This window comes from Pan paniscus, chromosome 12 (genome assembly GCF_029289425.2).
Source record: "Pan paniscus chromosome 12, NHGRI_mPanPan1-v2.0_pri, whole genome shotgun sequence".
Taxonomy (NCBI): Eukaryota; Metazoa; Chordata; class Mammalia; order Primates; family Hominidae; genus Pan; species Pan paniscus.
In genome coordinates this window covers 114,949,295-114,973,464 of record NC_073261.2, presented here as the reverse complement: position 1 = coordinate 114,973,464, position 24,170 = coordinate 114,949,295, and the positions used below count along the sequence as shown (strand labels likewise).

Sequence of the window (24,170 nt, the reverse complement as noted above, 5' to 3'; positions counted from 1 at the left end):
AATGAGCAAATCTATAGAGACAGAAAATAAATTAATTGTTGCCTCCAGCTGGAGGGGTTGGAGGGTTGCAGAGTGACAGGTCTGGGGTTTCCTCTTGGGGTGATGAAAGCATTCTAAAATTGATCGTATGATAGTTGCACGACACTGTGAATATATGAAAAACCACTGAGTTGTCTACTTTAAGTGGTAAGGTATGTGAATTATATCTCAATTAAGCTGCTACAGAAAAAAAATCACAGTGGTTCTCTGTGGTTTTTGGGGGGATAGAAAATAAATCTTTTGGGGGATAGAAATGTCAGTGATTTTCCTCGTTTTCCCACTCCTCTGTGATTTCCAGGTTTTCCAGATATAATTCTGTATTACTTGAATCATGGAAACATTTAGTAGATTAAAAAACATTTTAAAGGAAGAATGAGAATAATCAGCCTTTTACCAGCAAAGACAATGATGGGAGACCTGCTAGCCTATCTTCTGGGAAGGTAGGGGAGGCCGGCCCCTCTAATCCTCAAATCTGGGACTGGTTTTGGTGGATTGCTCAGTTGCCGTCACTTACAAGAGTGTTGGAGGGCTATTCGTCTGCAGGTCATGGAAAATGAAACGTCATTCGTCTGGGAACTCTCAGGGGCAGGACCACATCTCCGGGAAAAGTGGGAGTCCTGTGAAACCTGGGGATGGCAAAAGAGGCAGCTCCTAGTGAAACAGTCTAAGAGGTGTCAGGCTCTGCTGAGTGCTAAATTAGAGAAAGCTGTTACTTATATAACTTCCTGTAATTGCCCGGCAGTAGCTGCAGCTGAGGACAGCCACCCTCTCTTCGTCTCTGCTGAGCGAAGGCTACACGGCCCTTCTTCCTTGCAGCTGTTTCACCTTCTACCTTGCGTGGAGCCAGGCTTTTGCACCGAATCTGAGATGCCATTTTAAACAGAAGACTCCATCCTCTTGAAGATGGGAAATTCTTACGCTGGACAGCTGAAGACGACACGCTTTGAAGAGGTCTTGCACAATTCCATCGAGGCATCCCTGCGGTCCAACAACCTGGTGCCCAGGCCCATCTTTTCCCAGCTGTACCTGGAAGCTGAGCAGCAGCTTGCCGCTCTAGAAGGTGGGAGACGCACGTTGCTTTTATCTGTGTATTTCTTTTATTGTGCGCAGTTAATGTTAGCACCAGAACTTGAAACTCTTTTCTTTATGTAGATAACGTTGAATCTAGCAGGAAAGAATTATTAGAAAAAGAAAACTGGGTACAAGTTCTTACTTTGGCTAAAATGTAAATAAGTTTCAGCCATAAAATTGCAAGAAGTAAAATTATTCATTGAATCAGTAGGAGAAAGGAAGAGGACAAGTTGTTCTCAATCGGTTGTTACTTATGCTCTTATTAGAAAGTTTGACATTTTCAGTTGGAAAAGCAAGAAATTTTAACATGCTTTTGACCCTCAGCAATATATTCCTTTTCTTTGTCCTGTGATTTGTGGCTATATCTTTGCAAAGTAATAGTAGGTACGAGAACTCTCAGAAACTTTTAAAAACCAACAGCAAACATTATAAATTTAATATATGCCAAGAATAAACAACTAAATTCTCTTCGGGCATAGGGATGACTTTTTAGAGTTTATTTAATTATGCAGAGATTGAAATGATTGTTTTTTATAGCTGTGTGTTTTCATTTCAGAAGTAACCCCTCAGTGATCCATAGTATGAGATAGCTCTGTTATGGAAGTTCTTTTTGTAAGTTGATGTCTTTGACTTGAAGTTACCCGCAGACTTCTCTTAGCTATTGAAGTGAAAAGGGGCTGTACTTTAAAACAAAAATTAATAAACTAGAATTAAAGGAGAAAGCACTGAGTGAGCCAGGTCTTGTGCTGGGGTGGTCGTGCTGTGCGTGAGTGTGTATGTGGAAGGGGATGGTTGGGTTGGAGAGAATTGCACCTACAGAAGAACGAGGGGTGGAGGTGCTTGTCTTCAAGGGGCCCCAGGCTGAGCTTGTGTGAGATCTGATAGTTCCTTATTCTAGCAGGGAGGCACTTCTGTGTCATTGTTTAAAACATCCTTACTAAATTAACCTTGCAAATGGCCCTTCTAAACCCCTGGAAGAACTGGATATGGGTCTGAGAGAAACTAGACTGTGGTCAAAACCATGCATTAGGAAAACCGAGAATTCGCTGGCATTCACATCAAAAGCACTGATGTTTTCTGGCATGGGAGACGTCACTGTGATTTTATGGGGAGCCGAGAAATGGCTGGAGAGTATTTTATGGACTGCTTTTGGCCAGTTGAAAGACTTTGGTGGAATATGAATTACCTAGTCATCCTCTACATCTATAGTATTGAAGAGCTTTGTGGCTAATTATGGATTAATAATAGTGATATTGATGGTAATGTTTATTTGAATGATACCTTAAAATCCTCAAAGTGCTTTCACCTCACAAGCTGAAGTAATTGAATTCTGTGATTTGCGAAGATGGAAGGGTGGCTTGCTGGAAGCTTGAGTGACTGAGCAGCAGTTGCATACTCAGCTTTGGCCAAGCTCTGAGATAAAAAGGGGACAGACAAGGGGTTGAGTAGACTCAGGGCTGCCCACAGGGGGAGAGAGGAGTAGAAAGCCCTTTGAGGATTCCAAATTAGCTTTCCCTCCTGTTGAAAGATCTTGATAGTTGCTTTCTGCCCACCTTTAACTGGGAGGCTGTGTCTGACATTCCGACAGCTCAGGGTGCCCTTATCTGCTGTTGGACTTGTGGCACTGTCCAGGGACAGCGCTGAGGCTTAAGCCTTCATTCCTCCGGTGCTGCGGTTGAAGGTTCCCTGCCAGCTATCAGCCGGCTTGTCCAGCTCCACGTTGGTATGAAAACTGGAACAAGCCCTATGATTTTCCCATTTGTCCGACAAACAGAAGAGAGAAGTCCTCTGAGAGTTTGGTTTTCTAGTGCAGGAAAACAAGGGGGCTGATGGGGCTGGTGGGAAGAGACAGACTCTTTTTGGTTTGCTAAATGTTACCCTAAACCAAGCACTCAGCTAGAGGCCCTGCTTTCTGCATAGTCAAACCTGGTGCAGACAGGCTTATCCAGGCCACATCTCGTTGTGTCTGTTTGTCGGGGTTTCTTATCTCATTGCTGGCCTTCTTCAGACAATGACATTAAAGATGGTTTTTATGACCAGGGTGCTGGTATACTGAACACCCCTTGATCTGTTAACATTTTATGTATTTGTGAGGGGGATTTAACAGGAGTCTTATTACTTTGTTCTTTGAATTAGGGCTGTTAACCTACCACCTCCTTTAGGGGAAAAACCCTTACACATTCTTGATTTTTTTTAAAAAAGAGAGATCAACAAAACAGACACTGTCCAGCATTTTGGGATAAGTATTTATTCATTAAACAGGATGTAGGTAAAATCCTGTAGTCCCACCCACTTAGAATGCCATAGAGTTTCTGCTCATGGAAAGAAAACACAATTGCATGTCAACATTAAAAGCAGTAGCCTTGTACGGAATGGAGGGAAGCGGCGCTCCAGGCCCCTGAGTTCCTGTGTTTTGTTATTAGGATTCTAAGCTCCCAATCCAGTTGGTTTTGTCTAAAGCCATTTTAGAGCTCTCATCCTGCCAGGAGACCTGGGTAAACACGGCTGGTTTAGTCTGCTCCCGGGCAGGAATGTCCCCTCGAGCTTGTTGCTGGCGGATCTTCCCGTCACAGCCCCTGGAATATCTGATGTAGACCTTTGACCTTTAATCCTGCTTTCTTACTGACTGGATTTTGAGCTCTTTCTTTGACCTTTTGAGGCTTACGACCCTTTTCTTTCATGCCTTCTGAGAGTCTGAATTGCCGTTCTTAGCAGCTTGGCAGAATCACATGCAGGCATTCCCCGGGTGTGCCCTTGGCTGCGACGGTGCGGGCCTTGGGGGCTGCTGGTTTTAGTTTTCCTGGGATGTGTCTCCCTTATTTCACTGATAGTTGGCATCTGTGCCATCCCCTCTGAGCCTCTGTGGTGCTGGCTTAGAGACTAGAGTCGATTTTGCAGAGTCTTCTGTGTCCCCGACATGGAGACCTGTACTACCTTGCTGGCGCCTGGGGTCTGGGCATGACTCTTTACACCTTCTGCTAAACCCATGCCTGCTGTATGTAATGGCAGGAAGAAAGCATCCGAAGCAGGCTCAAGAGTGTATCTCCCTCCCCACCCCCACTCTGGGTAATCTCTTCACAGCCTTCCTAACACGTCTGTGTCCTCTAAGCCCAGGAATACTGAGAGATCAGGAGTTCTTGAGTCACTTCCTGCTGTGACCTTCCCAAAGTCACGGTTCCCACCTGCTGGAAACGTTCAGCTTCTTCTGCCTCTTGTCCCACAAGCCCGTTTGAAATGGTAGCCATTGTGAGGCCATGTTTCCAGTATGCTCTACCGTTTAATCACATCTGGAACTCCCGTGCAGCTCTGAGGGCCACGTTTTTCCACACAGACCATCACAACTCCAGGTGACCTTAGGGTTTGTCTGGATTAACCACCTCATTTTAAAGATGCAGGATCAGATGCACAGAGAGGTTAAGCAATTTTCCTGCATCCACATAGGCAGTGGCCCAGGCTAGTACGGAAACTTGAGCTCCCTGATTTCCAGTCCAATCTCTTTCTACTACACATGATTTCATCATTAACCTAGGTTGCTTAGCCCTCTGGATGGATGGACGGTGTTAGAGCCAAGTTAAGTGAGAGTTTGAGACTTGACAGCAAATAAACCAACACTGGAGGAGAAGACAAAGAAATAAGAAGCGGGCCGGGCGCGGTGGCTCGTGCCTATAATCTCAGCACTTTGGGAGGCCGAGGCGGGTGGATCACCTGAGATCAGGAGTTTGAGACCAGCCTGGCCAACATGGTGAAACCCCATCTCTACTAAAAATACAAAAATTCGTTGGGCGTAATGGTAGGTGCCTGTAATTCCAGCTACTTGGGAGGCTGAGGCAGGAGAATCGCTTGAACCCGGGAGGCGGAGATTGCAGTGAGCCGAGATCGCACCATTTTACTCCGGTGTGGGTGACAAGAAAGAAACTCCATCTCAAAAAAAAAAAAAAAAAAGAAGAAATAAGAAGCAAAGAGTGCCTGTATCCTGGCCCAGTGTGTTTAAGGATGTTCATAATGACCCTGTTCCCTGAAGAACTCTGTATGCTATTTATTAAATGACATTTAAAGATAGAGAAGTTGAGAAAGATTTTTACCCCAAATGTCTAACTTACAGGAAGTTGGCAGGACTAAATTTCAACAGCCTGAGATCCTGCCTTCTCCAGCAGTGCTTAGTGAATAAGGTATGATTCTGTGTACCCAGAGCCACTGGACTGCCCAACACACAGTCATAATTAGCTTCCTTGTGGGGTGCCTAGAATACAGGGATGAGTGAGGGCACAGATCCTGCCTGCCGGAGCTGAGAGAATTTCATTTCCCTGTAGTGACAGAGCATGTGTCCAGGGAGTTGCAGGATTTCCATGGCCACCCCTAGGCTCTCCTGACCTGTTCAACAGTGACCATTCCTTCTGAAATATTATTTCACTTATAAAAAGCTTCCTACATCGCTTCTCGGCCTTTTGGCTAAGACCAAGTGTAGTATCTGTTCTTATCAGTTTAAAAAAAGCTTCCTACATCCACACCGTACCTGACCCTGTTATAGAATGGCTATTTGTGTGTGTGTGTTTGTGTGTCTAGTAGTGTTTGCATGCATTCTTCCCTTCGGGATAATTTTTTTTTTTTTTTTTTTTTAGACAGAGTTTTTGCTCTTGTTGCCCAGGCTGGAGTGCAGTGGCGTGATCTCGGCTCACTGCAACCTCCACCTCCCAGGTTCAAGCGATTCTCCTGCCTCAGCCTCCTGTGTAGCTGGGATTATAGGCACACACTACCACGCCCAACTAATTTTTTGTATTTTCAGTAGAGACAGGGTTTCATCATGTTGGCCAGGCTGGTCTCGAACTCCTGACCTCAGGTGATCCACCTGCCTCGGCGTCCCAAAGTGCTGGGATTACAGGCTTGAGCCACCGTGCCTGGCCTACAGCACCTGGTATTCCCAGGTGGTCTCCCATCCAAGTGCTAACCAGGCCTGACCCTGCTTAGCTTCTGAGATCAGACGAGATCAGGTGCGTTCAGGGTGGTATGGCCATAGACAATGTGCCATTTGACAGCTGTCTTGTATTGTGTAAAGCTGTTCATACTACCTATATTTTGTGTCCCAAATGAAGCAGTGCAGGTTAGGGGCAAGAGCATCAGCTTGGGCATCACACAGGACTGGGAACGTGTGGGCCATGCTACTAGCACATAGTTGAATAGCTGTGGGCCAATTGCTGGATCTCTCTGAACCTCCATTTCCTGTTTTGTAAAATGGTCTTCATATGACACTGTGGTACCATCTACACAAATATCTTTGGAACGCTACCATGTCCAGGCATTGCGCTCAGTCCTTATCAACCAATTCGATACATATTAAACCTCTAGTGTACGCGCAGCTGTGACAGATGGAAGAGAAGTGAACCTGAATTTGGAGTCATGAGGCCCAGGTCTGTGTGCCGTGTGACCTTGGGCGAGTCATCCAACCCGAGCAAGCCTCAGCTTTTCCCTCCGGTAAAGAAGGTTGATAAAACCCGACTGACAGACTGTTTGTAAGGACAAGTTAATTTCGAACTAGCTAGACGTGCTGAGTGCTTGTTAAGGATGGGTGGAACCCGTTCTGGATTACTCCCATACGTCCTGGGCTTGTTGAGCCTGAGAATGCAGGCAGAGGAAAGGCCCTGGGGGAAGCTCTGAGGCCAGACAGCAGCTGCCTTGCTCATCACTCTTCTTCCCCCATCTAGGTGGCAGCCGAGTGGACAATGAGGAAGAGGAAGAAGAGGGAGAAGGAGGGCTGGAAACAAACGGCCCCCCAAACCCTTTCCAGCTGCACCCTCTGCCTGAAGGATGCTGTACCACAGACGGTGAGCCTCTGCCAGCTCCTGGCCAGGCAGTGCCTGCCATGCTGCCCGGAGGCAGTGGCCAGGCGGGTGACTGGGCCTGTGACTGTGTGCTGCAGGGGTCCTCTTTGCTCTTCCTCTTTGCTTTCCCTGAGGTGTGAGCCATGCCCCTGGGCCCGCAGCAGGTGCTGGCCCGGCCTGCGCTCCTGAAACAGGAGCTCCAGAGACACCATCCTGGGATGCTAAGGCAGGCCTCTGTGCCACTCCTTGGACAGCCTCAACTTTACCAGTGGCTTGGGAGCCAGACATTCATTTTTCTGTGTTGGTTGCTTGGAACCTAGAATACATTTTCCCTGCTCAGGCCTGTTTGCACAGCGTATTGAACTCACAAGTGATTAGGAGGAATAATCTTTCTTTTTTTTTTTTTTTGACAGAATCTCACTCTGTTGCCCAGGCTGGAGTGCAGTGGTGCAATCTCAGATCACTGCAACCTCCGCCTCCCGGGTTCAAGCAATTCTCCTGCCTCAGCCTCCCCAGTAGCTGGGATTATAGGCACATGCCACCATGCCTGGCTAATTTTTGTATTTTTAGTAGAGATGGGGTTTCACCATGTTGACCAGGCTGGTCTTGAACTCCTGACCTCAGGTGACCCACCCACCTCAGCCTCCCAAAGTGCTGGGATTACAGGCGTGAGCCCCTGTGCCTGGCTGGAATAATCTTTCATACCCATCAGTACGTCAATGTTGAACAGGCAGATACACATAATCTCAGGGACCCTGTACAGTCAGTAATGGTACAGTTTCACTGTTGAGGAACAGAGGCCTGGAGATGCTGGGTGGGTGGCAGCTTAGTCCTGTGCTGAGAGCTTGTGCTGTGCACTCAGGCTTGGTGTACACCCCTGACTCTGCCACCCATGAGCCACACGACCTCTTTGCTAGTGAGTTCATCTGTCTGACACCATGTCAGTCAAGTGGGGAGGCCAGTTAGTGGCGAGAACATCAGCTTGGGCATCAGACACAACTGGAACGTGCAGGCCATGCTGCTTAGCAGATAGTTGAATAGCTGCGGGCCAATCACTGCATCTCTCTGAGCCTCTGCTTCCTTATTTGTAAAATGGTTTACATATGACACTATGGTACCCCTTATACAAATATTTCTGGAATGCCTACTATGTCCAGGCATTGTGCTCAGTCCTTAGTTATTTAAGATAACTAACTGGGTATTATTAAATTAAGCAGTAATTGAAGTAATTATTGAACTCTTTGCTCTGGAAATATGGAGATAAATGGGACGAGAGATCCCTGCTTGATGGGAGCTATACAGGGAAGTGGATACTTTGCACACAGTTGGGAGCAAGCAGGGGTGCATGCAGCAGAGGAGGGGCTCTAACACAGGTAGAGAGTTTTGGGAAGGCTTCCTGGAGGAGGTGGCCCTTTGGGTTTTGGAGGATTAGTACGAGTCAGCCAGGAGACTGTGGAGGAGTTGGAGGAAGCTGGGAAGTTCCAGACAGAGGGAACAGCATGTGCAAAGGCTTAGTAGGTGAAATTACAGCTCATTTGGAGGAACTGCTAGCAGATTATTTACGTAGGGGCCTGAGGTGTGGTAGAGCCAGGCTTGGAGGAGTGATGAGACGTGGTGTGAAGGCCCCATGTGTTCTGCCTTGGGGACCGGACTTGACCCTGAGCTTGATGACTGGGAGGGGAGGGACTCGGCCCTCGCTGGGCTGCTCTTCCAGGCAAGGGGAAGGCAATATGGTGGCTCTTAGTGAGGTAGGACTTCTAATGTCCAAGTATTTAAAAGGCCACTGAATTAAATGGTAAGAGGTGAACTCTTCATCCAGGCATGGTGGCACAAGTAGTCAAGTCCCAGCTACCGGGAGGCTGAGGCAGGAGGATTGCTTGAGCCCAGACTTTGAGGCCAGCCTGGGCAACATAGCAAGACCCTATCTCTTAAAAAAATAAATGTTAAGAGGTAAACTCTCCAATGGTCATTATATTTTCACATAATTTCCAAATAAATACAGTAAACACTGTGACTACTCATGGCCTACATCCCTCCAGCTCTTCAGAAGGCATGGACCACACTGGGCCGGGAGGGACCTAGGTCAGAGAGTTAGGGGACCCCCTGGGGATTGACCTTGACCTCAGGGAATTGACCTGCCTTTCCCAAGCCAATGCAAGGAACTGCCCTGTATTAGTCCATTTTCACACTGCTGATAAAGACATACCCAAGATTGGGCAATTTTCAAAAGAAACTGGTTTCCTAGACCCACAGTTCCACGTGGCTGGGGAGGCCTCACAATCATGGTGGAAGGTGAAAGGCACATCACATGGCAGCAGACAAGACAGGAGAGCTGGTGTGGGGAAACTCCCCTTTTTAAAACCATCAGATCTCATGAGACATACTCACTATCACGAGAATAGCGTGGGAAAGACCCACCCCCATGATTCAGTTACCTCCCACCGTATCCCTCCCACAATATGTGGGAATTGTGGGAATTACAGTTTAAGATGAGCTGTGGGTGGGGGCACAGCCAGACCATATCATGCCCCAGACCTGGGAGTCAGCTTGGCCTCCCTTCCTGGTCCACCTCTCTGTAGCTTGCAGCAAATCACTCAGCCTCTCTGAGCCTCAGTTTCCCTATCTTCAAAATGGGAACAGCCACACTTTGCTGCAGGTGATGAGATGAGAGCTTTGCAGAGCCTGCCTCACCGGTGCCTGGCGTGTGGTGGTGCTGGCCCCATGCCTGCCAGCGTCTCCTCCACAGGTGTTGCTTTCTCCTGCCCCCGCCCAGGGGCACATGGGAAACCACAGAGCAAATGCATGGTAAGTGGGGAAGCACTGCACTCAGGAGGAAAGTCTTCATGACGTCCTGTAGAGCTCTGCTGGGAAGGCCTTGGCTCGTCAGGGCTCCCAGAGAGGTCTCAGTCGGGAGCTAAAGCTACAGGAAGCACAGGAGATGGGGCTGGGTGTGCCCTTACCTGGGACAAGACCCTGGAAAAGGCTTATCCAAATTAGTCTCAGCTGGCTCTCTATTTTACCTTTCCCCCCAGATGTTTGTAGAAATGTATTATTTGAATAGGAAATGTATTTACAAGCTCTAACACGCAAAAGGTTCTGAAGGGCATGGAATGAGAATCCCTGTGCTCTCGGCCGGCTCAGTGCCTGTGTCCTGGCCACCAGTCCTCCCCATGACCCCCTAGAGGAAACTGACGCTATCAGATTCTCAGCCTTCGTTTTTCATGATGGCCTCTTTCTCATCCCCATAAAATGCAGCATGTAAAAAACATCAGAGGACCTTCAGTTTCTTGTGGATTTATCTTGTTTATGTTTCCGTTTGCCGTCATGTGTTTAAAGTTTCTTCCTGTTGAGCTTCATTTGCACATTAATGTGCATCACATGGTGGCACCGATACACAAATAACGTGTGATCTGTGTCGTGGATAACTATGATTATATATATATATACACACATATATATATGTGTGTATATATATATATATATTTGAGATGGAGTCTCACTTTGTCACTTAGGCTGGAGTGCAGGGGCACAATCTCAGCTCACTGGAACCTCTGCCTTACGGGTTCAAATGATTCTCCTGCCCCAGCCTGACGAGTAGCTGGGATTGCAGGTGTGTGCCACTACGCCTGGCTAATTTTTGTATTTTTAGTAGATGGGGTTTCACTACATTGGCCAGGCTGGTCTTGAACTCCTGACCTCAAGTGATCCTCCCGACTTGGCTTCCCAAAGCGCTGGGATTACAGGCGTGAGCTACCATGCCCGGCCAACTAAGATTATAGTTTTATCTCTCAGGATTAATTTTGAGGTCACACCCAGAGGTAAGGGTTTCTCCTGAGCAGACCCAGAACGTTTCCTCCCTTTGCCCCTGTGACCCCGCTTCTGGGAAGCCCTGGGCAGCGTGTGAGCCCTGTCCACCCCTCCTAGGGTTCTGCCAGGCCGGGAAGGACCTGCGCCTTGTCTCCATTTCCAACGAGCCCATGGATGTCCCTGCGGGCTTTCTCCTCGTGGGGGCCAAGTCCCCCAGCCTGCCAGACCATCTCCTGGTGTGCGCCGTTGACAAGAGGTTCTTGCCAGATGACAATGGCCACAATGCTCTTCTTGGTAAGTACTGCTTTGTCATCCTCTGTGGCTCCTTCTGCATGGGGTAGAGCAGGGTCAAGGGAGGTCACGGCGGGGGGTGGTGGCAACAGAGGGACCATCTTTGGGACTCCAGGCGCAGCATGCAGCCCTGTTTCTGTTTTTTGGTAGACGAGTTCTTTGTGGAATGGAATGCAAATGAGATGCATTTACAGTATGACTGCATCCCTGCAGAAAGCTCACCATTTAGCATTCATTTTTCATACATTTATTCCTCAAACCTCCTTAAGTGCCTGCTTGTGTCAAGAATGGGTGACAAACCCTGTCCTAGGCAGTCTCAGAAACAGCCTACAGAGGCAGAGGAGAATGAGGCCGAGTGTGTTGCTGCTTCCAGAATGTTCTGTCCTGAAGGACTGCCAGGCACCCTGTATCTGTTTTCCCCTTTGGTTTATCACTCATCTCTCAATACATGGTCTGTTTGTTTGCTTGTTTGTTTGTTTATTTATTTTGAGACAGAGTCTCTCTCTGTCGCCCAGGCTGGAGTGCAGTGGTTACTGTCTCAGCTCACTGCGACCCCCACCTCCTGGGTTCAAGTGATTCTCCTGCCTCAGCCACCCAAATAGCTGGTATTACAGGTGTGCGCCACCACACCCGACTAAGTTTTGTATTTTTAGTAGAGATGGGGTTTCACCATGTTGGCCAGGCTGGTCTCGAACTCCTGGCCTCAAGTGATCTGCCCACCTTGGTCTCCCAAAGTCCTGGGATTACAAGCATGAGCCACCACGCCCAGCCAAGAGGTGGTCTTTATTACCCCAGTTTTATACGTGGGCTTGGATCTGTTAAGTTGCTCAAGGCCGCGTGAGTAAAGAGGACAGAGCCAGGATTCAAACCCAAGTCTTCCTGGCTCCAGATTCTACCCGGTACCATCCCACGTGGTGTTGACCATGTTGTGGTCAAGGTCAAGGTGGGGGAGCCACCGTTTTCCCTTCTAGCCACTGGCACCACTAGCCTTTGATCTTTCCAACAACCACTGGCCCACTAAGGCTCTGAGTGCAGAGCTGAGGCCAGGCCTTGCCAAGCCTGGCTGCCTTTGCTCATATGATGTAAGTGAGTTCTTACTGTGTGCCGGGCCATCACTCAGCAGGCTCCCCCATTGTGGAGTAAAATCTAGGGACACCCGAGGTGTGGACTGAGAGCCCGGGGATCTGGGTTCCTGCCCTGCATCTGCCCACAGGTCCCTGTGTATCCCCCTGGGCTTCTGCGTCCTCATCCATGAAGCGGGGAGGTGACTTCCACATGTGCCCTGGCCCTTTGGCAGTCTGTTCTCATCCCGTGACTGTGGGTCCGGCCCCTCCGTCTGGCCTGGCATCATCTTTGGAGGAAATCTGGGCAGGAGGCAGGATTGGTAATAATCTACTTCAAATGTAGCCTCAGGAACGGTCTTCATGCGGAAGCAAATTTGATTGTGAGAATTCATGGGAAAAACTTCTAAGTTGAAAACCCCCACAATTTCTTACATATTTTCCATGAGTATAGACCTCGAAGCCTCCAGTTTTGCGCTTGATACAGTTCCAAAAGCTGGGAGAATAAACTCACTCCACGGGTAGTTACTGAGCACACTGTATGTCTGAGAAGCTGTGCAAAGGATGAAGGATGGAGAGAGGGGAGAAGAAAACGCAATAGTTCCTGCCACAAAGGCGCTGGGGACACACACGTGTGTGAACTCTGACACGAGGCAGGTGAATGCTCACTCGAGGGACAGCACCACTAGACAGTGATGAAGGAGAGAAAACATTTTGGCCAACTCTTTTGAGGCAGGCTCATGGAGTCACTGTAACTAGTTCTCTAAAACAGAACCATTCCAGAAAACCCACTCTAGCAAAGAAGCTGATGGAATAATTCAATGACAGACTGAACGCTTACGACAGTTGCCCAGGATGAAAGTGAGTACGCGAGGCCATGCCTGGTGGCCGCCTTAGCGTTTGATCTGGCGGTGGCCGGGGATTCATCTGGATCCCACCACTTTGTGACTGTAAGGGAATTGCCAGGGTAGTAAATCAAGGAGGCTCTGCCTCTTGGCCCGCAGAGAGGAGGATCTTCCAGTTTCTTCACGACCAGCCCAGTAACAGAGCCAGCTCCTCGAGGAGAGGAAGTGTAGGAGCTTTGTTAATTGCTTGCCAAAGCCATCTGAAATGGGTGACAAGGCCTGGTTGGTAATAACCATTGCTTTCTTCTTTTAATAAAATAACTTTATGCTCTCAGCTTGCATACTTAACACTGTTTAGGTTTCCTGCAATTAAGTCTGATGGCTATACAGGACAAGGTGGTCCGCTCCAGCCCTGCAGCGGCAGGGCTCAGTGCTATTTAGTGATCTATAAAATACAGGCTGGGTAATACCTTGAGGGAAGCAGCAGTATTAGGAGACTTGTTTTCGTGACTTTTAATCAACTCAGGTATTTTATCTGAAAAAGCTGAAAGATTAAAATCTAGGTGTGTGTTTCAGTTTATTGCCCGGTAATTTATCTAAGTGGGTTGACAGCTCAGACATAAAAAAGGAAAACATATTTCGCTAGATTGTTTTTTCTTAGATGGGAGTAGACAAATCCTTTGTTCATTCAGCAGGCAAAGAATTCAGCATGCATTTACGGAATATATAACGTGAAATGAAAGCCTGGACCTTCAGTTACGTCTAGGGGCAGGGTGGGGGGATGCAGGCACACCAAGAATCAGCCTAGAAGTCCACAACAAATGACTCTGTCAATAAATCTTACAAAACATCCATGTGCGACATGGTCCAGCAGAGATGGTAAGGTGCTCCGGCAATCGGAGGAGCACACCGGCTCCCAGTGAGGATGGGAATGGGAGGATGTGGTATCTGAGTTGGGCCCTGAAAAATGAGTGGAATTCTGCCAATTGGAGAATAACAGCAACAGAAACCAAACACTAATAGCAGTCAGCACTTTTTGAGCATTTATTGTGTGCCAGAAACTGCACGAAATAAGTTAAAATAGCCAATGCAGTGGGTCTATTATTATCTAGAGTTATATACAGAAATGAAGGCACAGAGAGGCTAACTGACTTGCTCAGGGCCACCCTGCTGTTTGAAGCCCGAGGGTCTGGCCCTGGTGCCCAGGTCCTGGAGGATGAAGGGCATCTCAGCAGAGGGACCTCCCTGTACATGACAGCGTGGCACACTGGAGAGGTGGCGAGAGTGCTCTGTGGCTGGAGCGGAGGCTGGTGGAGAGCATGGCGGGGTGGGGTGCCCAGCTGGGTTCTGCTTGGAAAAGGAGCTATTTTCAAACTACGGAAGTACAGAGTCTCATGGTATGAGGTGATCTAGCCTTCTTTAAAGGTTACCAACACGTGGCCAGCCTTGTTTCATTGATAATGTCCCCCTCTTCTCCCTTTCTGGGATTATTTTGAAACAAATCCCAGACATTGTATCATTTCATCTGTAAATATATCGGCAGGGCATTATCTCTAAAAGATAATGGGGCCAGGTGCGGTGGCTCATGCCTGTAATCCCAGTACTTTGGGAGGCTGGGGGGAGTGGATCACCTGAGGCCAGGAGTTTGAGACTAGCCTGGCCAACGTGGTGAAACCCCGTCTCTACTAAAAATACAAAAATTAGCTGGCCGTGGTGGCACATGCCTGTAATCCCAGCTACTCGGGAGGCTGAGACAGGAAAATCACTTGAACCTGGGAGGCGGAGGTTGCAGTGAGCTGAGATGAACCCATTCCACTCCAGTCTAGGCGACAAGAGTGAAACTCCATTAAAAAAAAAAAAAAGATAACGGCTTTTCATTAGAAATCCAATACCATTATCATATCTAAAAGATTTAACAGGTATTTAATATTATCAAATATTCAGGGTGTTCAAATTGTTATCTTATACTTTTTTTTTTTTTAAAGCAATTGGTGCATTTGTATCAAGATCCAGACAAGGATGTTCTAAAGCATTTGGTTGCTGTATCTCTTCAATTTTTCTTTATATGTAGGTCCTTCCTCCCTAGTTTTACCCTTATAATTGATATTTTTAAGGATATTTAGCGTGTTAGATGTTAAATTTAGATGACTATTTTAATTTGTGTTTTAGGAAGATCTCTTAGAAGTCAGATACACAATTGATTTTTAGGCAAAGGTAGAAACTGAGGCAGAAGAACTAGTTATGAACTTATTGCAGGATTCTAGAGGAGTATGATGGCCTGAGAATTATATGTTTCAAACCTCCCAACATCATACTATTTACCACCCCTGAGTGCTTCATCTTCCGCGGGAACACCTGGGACCCCTGCCCCACTTCCTGTCTCACCTGGAATCCTGGTACGGCTCCTTAGGCTTCCCCAACACAAGGAGGTCATTTCTACACTTGAGCTGGGATTTGGCCAAAATACCAAGGCAGGGGCTCTGGATATATATATATATAACGTTGTTTTCCTTTCCCATGGTCTTTTCCTTTCTCCATCCAGGTGGGGATTTAAAATAATGTTTCCCAGATTCTGTTTTTTCTTTTTTCAATTAATATGGCACACAATGAGCCAAAGATGATCTTATTTTTGTCCCAAGTAACTGTTTATTTTCAGGCACGGGGAGGGTGGTCATTAGTTGCTAGGTATAGTGTGTGCTCGTCTGAGCTCATGAGCTTTCAAGGCTCATTATTTGGAAGGAACATAGAGTTGCTGTTCAGGCCCAATTTAAATCCCACTTGCCAGGATGTCTTCCTGGAATTGCCTTCCTAAATTACTCCTGCTGTTTCCTCATTCTTCTCTGCAGCACACTGTGCTGGAACAGCCAGTCCCATCTTGGCAGAGAAGTACTTCCTGCCTTGGGGCTGCAGGTTTGCCATCTATAAAGGGGATAAAGATGTACGCGGTACCTGACTGCGGTTTTGAGGATAACTCCGCTCTTTATATGATGATCTTTATAAACTCGAAAATGCTGCCCAAATTTGAGGAACTACTGTCGTTGCTACCGGTACTTCTGTCTCAATCATGGGATTATTTAATTGTGTCTGTTCCTTCTTCCTAACAGGGACCATTTCTTTTTTTAACCAAAAACAATACCCAATTAATGAACCATGCATTTTTTTTTTCTTTTTGAGACGGAGTCTCGCTCTGTCTCCCAGGCTGGAGTGCAGTGGTGCGATCTCGGCTCACTGCAAGCTCCACCTCCTGGGTTCACGCCATTCTCCTGCCTCAGCCTCCTGAGTAGCTGGTACTACAGGCGCCCACCACCACACCCAGCTTATTTTTTTGTATTTTTAGTAGAGACAGGGTTTCACTGTGTTAGCCAGGATGGTCTGGATCTCCTGACCTCCTGCTCCGCCTGCCTCCGCCTCCCAAAGTGCTGGGATTACAGGCGTGAGCCACCACGCCCAGCCGAACCATGCATTTTTAATCTATGTCTTGCCCAGAGCGTGTGGTTTGTTTCCTATCAGATTTTCTTTCTAAACATATTTGTGCATAAAAGTATTTGTCAGATTTGCATTTTTTCATGGAGGGTTGATGACTAGGGCCAAGTGGCCCTCTGCGCAGGGACAGTGGCCTAGAGTAAGGCCCTTCTGAGCATCCACTCTCCTGGGAAGGCACTGGATGGAGGCATCAGGCCTGGGGGACAGGTCTGTGGCTCCCAGCTCTGGTGCAGTGGCTGTCAGCGAGATCTCCTTGGACTGTGGTTCTAGAAGAAAGGTCAGGTGCAGGTAGGCTTCTAGAGGCATCCCTGAGGTTTTGTGGGAGGACTCCTCTCTGCAGAGGGAGTGGCCCCAGCAGTAAACCTGGGCCATCTCCAGCCTGCTATGAGCCAAGTGCTCAGAGACCACTGGGTCTGAAGGAAGCCACCTACGGATGCTTCCAAGAAGAATCATGTCACTTTGGTCCTAGAAGGAGGCATAGGGCCGATTTAGTCATAGCCTTCCCTTTGATGGTTGGAACATGGAAACCCAGAGAAATGGAGCTGCTTCCTCCACATCTCACACTATTGTGGGGGGCTATATATTTGCTCCCCTAGGGCCACATGTGAGTGTCATGACCCCCACTGTGCTCTCTCCTTCCTAATACACTTAGTCCAGGGTAGAGGAAGGAGGGATGCTTGCAGAGTGCCCCTGACATGTTAGATATCTCGTAGGCACTTAACCCGCATAGTGCTCCTACAAGGTGGGTTTTGGGGAGGAGATGGGTTCAAATCCTAACTCCAGCACTTTCTACCCTGTAGCCGTGGCTTAGTCACCCTGTACCATGGATGGGTTTCTGTTTCTCCCTCTGCCTTGCTGCTTTCATCTGTAAACTGGGACACTGCTACCGATTGTTTTGTCGGGCTTCATGAGGTTTAAATGAGAACGTTTCTAATGTGCTTGGCACAGTGCCTGGCCCATGATAGGTGCACTATGAAGCCGCTGTTGTCGGCTTGTTGACAGATGGGGAAAGCAAAGCTCAGAGGTGTTAGTTACCTGCCTCACATCACCTAACTGTAGTTAGGATTTGAACCCAGGCCCCTCAGACATCCAGGCTTATGCACACTCCCTTGCAGGGGCTGGGGGAGTGGATGTAGTTGTCCTCTCAGCAGAAGGGGAGAGGCTTGCTCAGTGGCCAGCACACATAGCCGCCCAGGACGTGCTTGTTAAACAAATGCTACCTGCAGCTGCTGAACTAGACACGGGAAAATCACAGGGTGTGGCTGTGCGTGGTGACGAGTCGTGTTTAAGATGGACTGTTTTCCATGGTGAGGACACTGAAGGAAGAATTTCGATTCTGGATATCCACACCCGGCAGGAATTTGAGATTTCAGGCAGGATCCCATGCTTTCTAAGCCTATCATGTAAAGAAAACTTTCTAGACTTTCAAGTCCTAAGGTAGATTTCTGAAGAGAACGGCTCATTATTTTCCTCTTTCTCATGAACATTTTTGTTGCCTTTCCCATACCTTCTTGGAGGGTTGGCATTTCCGGTCTCTCCCAGGGCCGGTTGGGAAGCTGTCTGTGGTTTTCTTGGTTGGCCTCTGTGGCTATCTCTCCAAGACACCTCACAGAAGAGCAGCTGGGTCTCCTGACCAGAAAGTTTTTGCCAAAGCAGAAAAGCAGTTTGCTTGCTGAGTCCCTAAATGTTTCCTGTACCAGCAAGACCCAGGGTGTCCACCCTCATTTCTGAATCACAAAGGGCTCCCTGTGCTTCCCATCCCAGCGGAGGAGATGGAGACGGCCTCTGCAGCACAGCGACGGTCCCCAGCCCGTGTTTCTTATGGGACAGAGGCCTGTAACCTGCTTAGCTGTCTCTGGAGAGGTTTGACAGCCTGGCCTTGGCAAGTTGCTCTTAGTTTCTTGCAGTTCTGTTTCCTGTTCATCCATCTTTTTAACACCAGGCTTAGAAGCCCTTCCAGGGAGCTCTGAAGGTTTCTTTGGGCCTTGTTCTTAGGCAGCAGTTGAGCTGGGTTTATCTCAAGCGTCCCTAAGTTGGAGGTGAAGGAATAAACAAAGACATGAGGTTATTCCTTCAAAGTGCTTACAGAAACCCTAACAGGCTGTGTTTACAGTTACCCTGTTTCCTCTCTTCTTTCTTCCCTCTTGATGTTAACCGGCTGCCTGCCACGTGTTGGGTATTAGTCAGTACCTGTACACTTGCACACACACAGCTCACACGTGCAGTCATGCTGCGAGCTTAGAGGAATAATGATGGGAAAAAGACACAAATTTCAATCACTGGGATGTTCAGAGGCCCCTGAGCTACAGGAAGAGTCTGGAGGAAAGTGCCAGCCAGCCTTTGGGTCACAGAAGGCTCTTGGGAGTAGGCATCGGAGCAGGATGTTGAGTGAGGGCTGGAGGTGTACAGGTGGGGCCCCCAGAGGAAAGGATGAGCCTGTGGGTGGAGGGCAGTGGGAGCGGGCTGGGTTGAAAGGCAGGGGAGTCCAGCTGGGAATTAACATATCAGAGGAAGGACAGGAATAAAGCTGGAGATGAAGGCTAGGGGGCATTGGGGCAGCCTCGGATGCCAGGCCTGTGGGTGAGAACATCATCCTCAGGCTGGAGTTGAATGCCACACTTTCTGTACCTATGGATTTGAACAATTGGCCTCTCTGGTTCTCTGATTTCACAAAGAAGGACTTGCCCTCCAGGTTGACTGGCTCCTGTGTCACTTGTGGGTTGAGATGAATGACAAGAATGGCCCTGGTTCCCTGTGAGTGTTAGTTCCCTGCCTGTCCCATGGAAAGCGAGCACATGGAGAGGACAGTGTTTCATACCAGGACCTTACTGTTTGTGCTGGCACAGAGGGAATAGGACTGTGGAAGGTAAACTATCCTGTAACTGTCCTATGGCAAGGCCAAGAGATCTGTCCTTATTTCTAACGCCTTTTGAGAAAGACTAGATGTGCTCAAAGTAGATCAGGGAGTCCAGTAGGCCTCTGTAATGTAGATGTCTTATTTATCTGTGGAGATGTTTTTAACCTTCACTAACTGGAGTTATTCTGAACACTAGCCAGAGACCTTAGGGAAACTGTTTTAGAGCAGAGTTACACACAGAGCCGGGTGGCCCTCACGGCCTAAGGCACGATGACTTTTGTAGACTTATCAAATGGAGAATATGATACATGAGTCTTAGCTTCAGCATCTCCCCAGCCAAAGACCTTTGAACCCAAAGAAACCAGACATACCAGTGGGCGAAACAAGGCCGTCTTAAGATCGTTTAAATAAAGCAGTCAGCCCGGGCAGAAGCCCAGTCTTCACATTTCTCATCTTAACCAACACTCCCAATGCCTATGGTCTGAATAGGCTTTACAGTGTATGAAGGTCTTTTCAAGCACATTCTCTGGATTGTAATAGCTTCCAGGAGGTGGTTTGGTTGTTGCCACTGTGTAGGAAGCCTGCTTAGAGTCTCACAGCTGATGGAAGCCTCCATCACCTCCCAGAAAGTCAGTTGTAGGCCTGGTGCAGAGGCCAGCAGCAGCAAGATAGTCACATTCTAGCAGAGTGTCTCCATCCACTGGCTGCTAAGCCACGGAATTCACTCACCAGCATGCTGGCCAGATATTGTGGAGCGCTCCTGATTTCTTTTCAGAAACTCACGGGATCAACGTGATAGCAGGATGGACTTTTGGATTCTTAGGAGGTCTCCCAGTGTAGCCCATCTCACTAGTCACATTGCTTTGAGAGTCTGTAACTAACCAACCCCCACGGAAATAAGAGCCTGTCGCATCATTTCAGGTGCCTGATCCGTGTAGACAGTGGAATGGGATGGCTCTTGTCTTGCAAAGTTTGCTCTCTACATAGGCGTTTAAGTGGGCCCTCAAGCACGTTAAATCTTCCAAGTTTGCCCGGGCCCATCTCTATCACTAAGTCTTCTTGGTCCTCTTTTATTCGAGTTGAGGCCGTCTTCACCTCTGGGCTAGTCTAAGAGGGTGGGGTGCTTGCCTTGTGGCGTTCTCTGGCTGGTGGTGCAGGAAGTGAACCTTCAGAGTTTGGATGAACTCTGTCTTATTTGAAAAGGACCAGCCTGGCCAACATGGTGAAACCCCGTCTCTACTAAAAAATACAAAACAATCAGCTAGGCATGGTGGCAGATGCCTGTAATCCCAGCTATTCAGGAGGCTGAGGCAGCAGAACCACTTGAACCTGGGAGGTAGAGGTTGCAGCGAGCCGAGATTGCACCACTGCATTCCAGCCTAGATGACAAGAACAAGACTTTATCTCAAAAAAAAAAAAAAAAGAAAGATGTTTATGGTTTACTTCCTTCTCCAGGTTTCTCTGGGAATTGTGTTGGCTGTGGAAAGAAAGGCTTCTGTTACTTCACGGAATTCTCCAATCATATAAATCTGAAACTGACCACTCAACCCAAGAAGCAGAAACACTTGAAGTATTACCTGGTCCGTAATGCACAAGGGACTCTAACCAAAGGACCTTTAATCTGTTGGAAAGGCTCAGGTGAGCAGGTTGGCTGTGGAGGAGGTGTGGGAGTGCTGGGCCCCCAAGTGGGCCATGGTGCCTGTCGGTGCGATGCTGGGGAGAGGCCCCTGTATAGCAGCACACATCACGGGCAAAAGGCCAGGCCTATGAAATGGAAAATGCTCCTTTGCGTTACGGGCATTAAGCTGGTTGACAGTGACAGTCTAATTGAATGGGATGTTTAAAAGTCGACAGAGGGCCAGTTGTGGTGGCTCATGCCTGTAATCCCAGAACTTTGGGAGGCTGAGGTGAGGGGATCACTTGAGGTCAGGAGTTCAAGACCAGCCTGGCCAACACAGTGACACCCTTCTCTACTGAAAATACAAAAGTTAGCCGGCCATGGTGGTGCCCGCCTGTAATCCCAGCTACTCAGGAGGCTGAGGCAGGAGAATCACTTGAACCTGGGAGGTGGAGGTTGCAGTGAGCTGAGATGGTGCCACTGCACTCCAGCCTGGGCAGCAGAGCACGACTCCATCTCAAAACAAACAAACAAACGAACAAAAAAAAAAAACGTTGACAGAGGGCCAGACTGTGCATTACCTCCTATGGCAAGTATTTGGGGCAGTGGTTCTCATCTCCCCAAATTGAGTGGTTCATCCAAGTGGTCCTCAACCATGGGTGACTTTTGTCCCCTAGGGAATGTGTGGCCATAACTCAAGACAAGTTTGATTGTCATGACTGGATGGTGCCACCAGCATCTGGGGTAGGGACCAGGGTATGGCCGAATATTCTGCAGCGCACAGGGCGGCCCCCAGCACAAAGAAGCCCCCTGCAAATGTCACTGGTGCCAAGGCTGAGAACCTGACTTAAGACAGCTTGGCTTGAACAATGCCCCACCCAAGCCCCTGAACCCTGAACTATGGCCAGAAAGACCAGCTTCACGTTGCTGGTCTCTGAAGAAGTGATTGGGACGCAGCTTTCAGAAATGTTGGGAGCAGGCTGCCCTCCCACCCTTCTTTGTCTCAGCTTTGCCCTTCATGGCCACAGTCAGCAACGCAGGGTGAGGAGGAGGCTGGATCCTCAGCGGCCTGCCATGGGTGGAGGGCAAGTCTGGGGTGTGAGGTGTCCCTCCCTTGTCTGTGTTTGTTCCCATCTTGTCTTCTGGATGCTCCCGGGCAGGTCCTGGGAGTAGAAGGAAGAGGCCTTAGGCTGGGTGGCTCTGGGCACGCCCCCCTCACACCCCACTCTTCCTTCCTCTCTTGCTTTTCTTGTTTTGTTCAGTAAATGCCTCCTGAGCCGCTATTACTTGCCAGTCATTTCTCAGGCCCAGAGGATGCAGTGGTTCTGCCCCGTGTGGGACCAGTTCACCGTCTTTGATCACCTCCTGGGTCCAAGCACCTCAGAGGTTCCCCACCTCACTGGCCGCTGGGGATGGCCTTTCCCAGAGGAGGAAATAAGGGTGGAAGATGGTATTGTTTCTTTATCTTCAAGTAACACTCTTGTCTATGGCTACGGGTAGCTGTAGGGTGACTTATTTGTGTAATTTTTCCCTTTCTTCTAAATACTCACCATTGCTCCCACTCTTGACAACCAGAGCTGCCCCTTGGCACATAGCCACAAGTAGAGAGTCGCACCCCTGCCCTGGCTTCACGCTGAAACAAAGACCAGGATGTGGTGGCAGCTTGTGTGGCTGTCTCCATAGCTCACTGTCCTGTAGGACACGTTCCACTCCAGGAACTCATTTCGTAGTTGTTGGAGAAGAGCGAGTTGGTTTTCACGTGTGCACCTTGCCCCCTTAGAGTTTAGAAGCCGGCAGATCCCCGCCAGTACTTGTTCCAGTTCCCTCTTCCCAGCCCTGGAGAGCACGGCTGCCTTCCCCAGCGAGCCCGTTCCTGGGACGAACCCCAGCATCCTGATGGGAGCTCAGCAGGCAGGTGAGGTGGTGGAGACAAGCCAGAGCTGCTAAATCCACAGAGCTGGCACTGTCTCCGATGTGTCCGGTTGACTATGCAGTCAAGCATTCTTCAAAATAAATCAGGGGGCTGTTATCAAAACCTTTACTTTCATCTTGAATTTGTAATACTTTTCAACAAAGAATGCTAGGTTTTTCATTGGGAGTTTCTTTCTTCCTGTTTGATATGAAGTGGGATCCCCTGGTGGGGACATATGCAGGGTCCCTCTGCAGCACCCCCCACCCCAACCCCCACACAGCATAGAGCGCTCTATGTAAAGATGCTGAGTCAGGGTTTGAATGATTTGCTCTGTATGTAAAGGTGCTGAGTCAGGGTTTGAATGAATTGCTAGAAGGGGTGGAAAAGACCAGATTGCTGCCATTCACCCCGTGCTCAGCACTCCCCAGCTCCATGAATGCCTTGAAGTCCAACAACCACGCTGTGAGTAGGCGTCAGTTTCCACATTTTACTGATTGGGAAGGTGAGGCTCATTGAGGCTGGGTGCTTGCCTAGGACCTCGTGGGCAGGAGGAGGTGGAGGCAAGAGGTGACATTAGATGTGAACCCTGACGTACATGCTTGGCACTTCACCATGTTGCACAGACTTCCTAAGCATGGCGATTGTTATCACGGTGGACACCAGCCTTCCCGAGGACGCAGGAAGGTCGCTGGTTATTTTCATGCCTCCTGCCCAGAGGGTCTGTAGAGGCACATTGGCCCTGGGAGGGAGCCAGTGCCCTTGTACCCACCTGGCCCATCCATCGCCTGGGCAGGGGACTGGGATGTACTCTCCTCCAGAGGCTCAGAGCTCCTCGCTGCTTCCCCATGCCCAGGCCCCCAGTGCCTCTGCCATCATGGCCTGGAGAACCTGCTGTTTTTGCTGTCGGGGTGCCTGGGTATAAGCTCCAGTGCTGCTACCTTTTAGCTGAGTGATTTGGGGCAACTCAAAGCCTCTGAAGCTCCATTTCCTCATCTGTAAAGTTGGGCAAATCTCTTCTGTCTAATTTGTAGGGCAATTGTAAGAATTAAATAAGGTGATAGTATGAGCAAGTACTCCAAGCGTGTTACACACCAGGCACTGTTCCAGGCACTTTCTTCTGCTAACTCATGTCATTCTCACAGTGGCTCTGAGTTGCTACAGTGACCACCCCCATTTTCTAGATGAGAACACTGAGGCATAGGGAGGTTAAGTAAGTGTCCAGGGTTACACAGCTGGGAGGTGGTGGAACTGGCTCAAACACATGTCATCTGGCTTCAGAGCCAGCCTCTTAAACCCACAGGAAACATTCAGTGCTACTCCTGACCCGAGCTCTTTCCAGACCATTCTGGCTGACATGGGCAACTTAAGCA

General features: G+C 48.7%; 1 protein-coding gene, 1 non-coding gene and 1 pseudogene across 11 annotated transcripts in view; 2 read left to right on the top strand and 1 right to left on the bottom strand.

The window, feature by feature from the left end:
* The window catches only part of GREB1 (growth regulating estrogen receptor binding 1), a 165,141-nt gene that overhangs the window by 78,727 nt on the left and 62,244 nt on the right, over positions 1–24,170 (top strand). For 6 of the 10 annotated variants that reach the window (XM_063595050.1, XM_055108235.2, XM_034952621.3 and 3 more), the window contains exons 2-6: positions 782–1,099; positions 6,810–6,929; positions 10,851–11,027; positions 20,726–20,908; positions 22,669–22,803. In XM_063595050.1, coding sequence (XP_063451120.1) covers positions 943–1,099; positions 6,810–6,929; positions 10,851–11,027; positions 20,726–20,908; positions 22,669–22,803 — 772 coding nt within the window. In that variant the 5' untranslated portion in view covers positions 782–942. Of the gene's footprint in view, positions 1–781; positions 1,100–6,809; positions 6,930–10,850; positions 11,028–20,232; positions 20,909–22,668; positions 22,804–24,170 lie in introns of those variants that run through there. The other 4 variants (XM_034952623.3, XM_034952624.3, XM_034952627.3 and 1 more) reach the window with 3 other exon arrangements.
* On the top strand, positions 5,540–5,711 carry LOC112439024 (U2 spliceosomal RNA; annotated as a pseudogene).
* On the bottom strand, positions 6,008–6,126 carry LOC112438926 (5S ribosomal RNA). Its single transcript, XR_003027245.1, has one exon. It is a non-coding gene; the product is annotated as a 5S ribosomal RNA (ribosomal RNA).